Below are 4,349 nucleotides of genomic sequence, written 5' to 3'. Positions count from 1 at the left end.
CACATGTTCCAAGCTGCAGCATTGAACTGTGAGAGCACTGAGGAAGTCTGTGCATTGGAACATTAAGAAGGAATCACAGTGAGTATGATGCAGTGGCAAATAAGGACCAGAAAAATGAACACTGTTGCACGCTATGGTGAGGAGATGGGATTTCAGCTGAGGTCAAAGAGGGGACATGGCAATGACGGTAAGTGGAGGAAAAAATAGATGTAGTAATTCTGGGGTATGCATTCCACACTGCTCTGGCTCAACCTTAGCCCCTCTTTGGTAAACACCCTTTTTGATTGGAGTTAATGGTACTTCCCTATCATTCACACATTCCTGTGTTCCCTGATCTGCCAAATTCTGCTTCTCAGTATCTCTCAGGAGATAAGAGTTTCCATCCGTCTAGGACACTAACCAGCCTGTGGGTGATTTCTCTTATCAAGTAAACCAAAATGATTTATGACAGTACCACCTCTTCTCTTAGAAAAAAAAAAATTTAATAGTATTCAGTTTATCTCATAACTCTCAGGCATTCATCATCAGGCAAAAGCATTCCTCACCACCTCCCTGTATTGTATTCCCCTTGTCTGACTTCATCATTTGTCTTAGCAGACTACAGAAAGACATGGGGAAGACCAAAAACACATCCCTGGACACTGTAGTGACAGATTTCGTTTTCCTGGGCTTATCTCACCCCCCCGAGTCTGAGGACACTTCTCTTCCTGGTCTTCTTCATCATCTACATCCTGACTCAGCTGGGGAACCTGATCATTTTGCTCACCGTGTGGGCTGACCCAAAGCTCCACGCTCGCCCCATGTACATGCTTCTGGTCGTGCTCTCATTCCTGGACATGTGGCTCTCCTCAGTTGTCGTTCCCCAGCTAATATTGGATTTTACTCCCGCCAGCAAGAGAATCCCATTTGGTGGCTGTGTGGCTCAACTGTATTTCTTTCATTTCCTGGGCAGCACTCAGTGCTTCCTCTACACCTTGATGGCCTACGACAAGTACCTGGCAATATGCCAGCCCCTGCGCTACCCCGTAATCATAAATGGGAGGCTATGCACCACCCTTGTGGCTGGAGCTTGGGTGGCCGGCTCCATTCATGGGTCCATCCAGGCCACCCTCACCTTCCGCCTGCCCTACTGTGGGGCCAACCAGGTGGATTACTTTATCTGTGACATTCCTGCAGTATTGAGACCTCAGACCTCATTCTATGCTCCATTTAATGAATCCAAACATCAAGAGCAGGGTTTCCCTGGGGATAGAAGACCTCACACAGCCTGAAGTGTGAAGATAACCAAAGGGGGAGAGCCTGGACTCCTAGGCCTTGGTCTCCACTCTCTGGACCTATCTTTACCACAAGTTATATAGAGAATGGATCCCTGTTCCCTCTATAGAGAAGCTAGACAGCTCTTAAGGGCAAGAAACAACCACAACAGCAGAAATCCCTCAATCAATTTGGACCCTGCACAAGCAACAAGCCAGCCTCCACCACCTCTGCTCTCCCCCAACCCCTAACCCCCTAAGTAGCCTGGAGGCTCTCAGACTAGAGGATCTAGCAATCAAAGGTTCTAGGAATAATAATATTTATAGTTTTCAAGAGAAGAAAGGGCAGCAAGAAAGAAGTAAGGAAGGGCAGGCAGGGCTTGAGGTCTGAGCGAAGAAACAGGAAGCTGGTCAAGTTGGCAACTACTCTTTTTAATATCCTCCTGGCTGCTATGACTTAAGACCCAGACATCCAAAGACTTCTCTTCCCTCCACCCACAGCCAGTGCTTTGTTCTCCAAATGTTTGCCCTGGAACCACACTAAAACAGCTCTCCAATGCCTTGGCAGCCTGATCTTTGCCTGACCTCTGTAGCCTTTGTCACTCTCCCGGGGCAGATCACTGTATTTGTTTCACTGCCTGTTGATTCTTTCAGCCTGACCACTCAGCCTTTCTGGGCCTCCTTCTTCCATGCACCAGAACTTCTCATGTGATTCAGGCCTCACCTGACCTGCCACAGGCTAATGGGCAGGAACCATTATTCCCAGACCACAGTATATAGAACACTGAAGTAAAGAGATATTTACCTAGCAATGAAAAAGTATGTGGATAGTAGAGGAGAACCAAGATTTGAAATATACAGGATTGTATCATATAATTAGTGTGCCTATTCTAGGTACATCATATAAGTGGAATCATACAATATTTGTCCTAAGTGCTTTTCATTTAAAATAATTTCTTTAGGGACTTCCCTGACAGTCCAGTGGTTAGGACTCCGCACTTTCACTGTCAAGGGCCTGGGTTCAGTCCTTAGTCGGGGACCTAGGATCACACAAGCCACACAGCACAACCAAAAAAACCTATAAAATAATGTCTTTAAGGTTCATCTTTGTTGTAGCATGTATCAGAATTTCATATTTTTGGGCCTCCCTGGTGGCGCAGTGGTTGAGAGTCCGCCTGCCGATGCAGGGGATACGGGTTCGTGCCCCGGTCTGGGAGGATCCCATATGCCGCGGAGCGGCTGGGCCCGTGAGCCATGGCCGCTGGGCCTGCGCGTCCGGAGCCTGTGCTCCGCAGCGGGAGAGGCCACAACAGTGAGAGGCCCGCATACCGCAAAAAGAAAAAAAAAAAAAAAAAAGAATTTCATCTTTTTTAATGTTTAATAATATTCAATTGTATGGCTATACCACATTTTGTTTATCCATTCATCATTTGATGATTATTTGGGTTGTTTCCACTTTTTGGCCATCATGAATAATGCTGCTATAAACATTCATGTACAAGTTTTTGTGATAATATGGTTTTTAATATGAGACTTGATGGATGAAAAAGAATTAGGCAAGACTAGCATGGTTAATGAGATTGCAGATCAGGGATATAAGAAAAGATAGGACAAGTGACGTGGGGTCAGATCATTTAGACCTTTTAAGGGCTACGGATTTCAGTCTAAGTATAATGCCCAAACCACTGACTGAATCAAAGCTCTACACCGACACGACCCAACTTGTGTTTTAAGACTGTCACTATTGCTGCTATGTAGTGAATGAATTGTAGAAGGTAAAACACAGTAACCAGTTAGAAGACTGTTGCAACAGTTCAGGTAAGGGGTGATAATAGCTTGGATTAAGGTCATGGCAGTGAATTCTGAAGATGTATTGGGCTGGCCAAGAAGTTCATTCGAGTTTTTCCACAAGGTGTTACAGAAAAACACGAACGAATCTCAATCTCTATTGAGATTATCATATGGTTTTTATACTTCACTTTGTTAATATGGTGCATCACACTGATCGATTTGCATATATTGAAGAATCCTTGCATTCCTGGGATAAACCCCATTTGATCATGGTGTATGATCCTTTTAATGTGCTGTTGGATTCTCTTTGCTAGTATTTTTTGAGGATTTCTGCATCTATGTTCATCAGTGATATTGGTCTGTAGTTTTCTTTTTAGTGACAGCATTTTCAGCTTTAAAGTTGTGCTTATGGGGCTTCCCTGGTGGCGCAGTGGTTGGGAGTCCACCTGTCGATGCAGGGGACACGGGTTCGTGCCCCGGTCCGGGAGGATCCCACATGCCACGGAGCGGCTGGGTCCGTGAGCCATGGCCACTGAGCCTGCGCGTCCAGAGCCTGTGCTCCGCAACGGGAGAGGCCACAAAGTTGTGCTTATAACCTGCAGTTTTGTAGGGCTGCCATCTTCTTATCTGTTTATAAAGTTAGAATACAGATTTAAACTTTCATGCAAGTTCCTTGTGATCAGCTAGCTCACGAATGATCTCCACCAGCAAGGGCATTCTTATTTAATTCATTTTGATTTAATATATCTTATTTCCCTTTCATAATGATTATCTAATAAGAATACATTCAATGGTCATAGTAGAAATTAATCTCTTTTAGATCAAAGGCACCATATTCTTTCTCTTTTATAAATAGACTTTATTAAGAAGACATACAGAGACATCCCTGGTGGTCCAGTGGTTAAGAGTCTGCGCTTCCAGTGCAGGGGGCATGGGTTCGATCCCTGGTTGGGGAACTATGATCCCACATGCAGCACAAATAAATAAATAAATAAATAAGTAAGTAAAAATAGAGTTACCATATGATCCAGCAATCCCCCTCCTGGGTATATATCTGGAGAAAATTTAAATCCAAAAATTTACATGCACCCAAATGTTCATAGCAGCACTGTTTACAATAGCCAAGACATGGAAGCAACCTAAATGTCCCTCAACAAATGAATGGTTAAAGAAGATGTGGTATATATATACACAATGGAATACTACTCACCCATGAAAAGAATGAAGTAATGCCATTTACAGCAACATGGATGGGCCTAGAGATTATCATACTAAGTGAAGCAAGTCAGAAAGAGAAAGGTGAAT

The 4,349-nt window shown here is 44.1% G+C and overlaps 1 protein-coding gene across 1 annotated transcript; it reads left to right on the top strand.

The window, feature by feature from the left end:
• Positions 1-610: 610 nt before the first annotated feature.
• On the top strand, positions 611-1,271 carry LOC309802892 (olfactory receptor 10G2-like; the record flags this gene model as incomplete). The annotated part of the gene is given in 2 exon segments (XM_082618766.1): positions 611-679; positions 681-1,271. Coding segments are annotated over 2 exon segments (660 nt in total).
• Positions 1,272-4,349: the final 3,078 nt, after the last annotated feature.

This window comes from Mesoplodon mirus, assembly GCF_964341445.2.
Source record: "Mesoplodon mirus genome assembly, chromosome: 4".
Classification (NCBI taxonomy): domain Eukaryota; kingdom Metazoa; phylum Chordata; class Mammalia; order Artiodactyla; family Ziphiidae; genus Mesoplodon; species Mesoplodon mirus.
The sequence above is the reverse complement of the archived record's forward strand: the minus strand, read 5'-3'. Positions and strand labels throughout refer to the sequence as shown.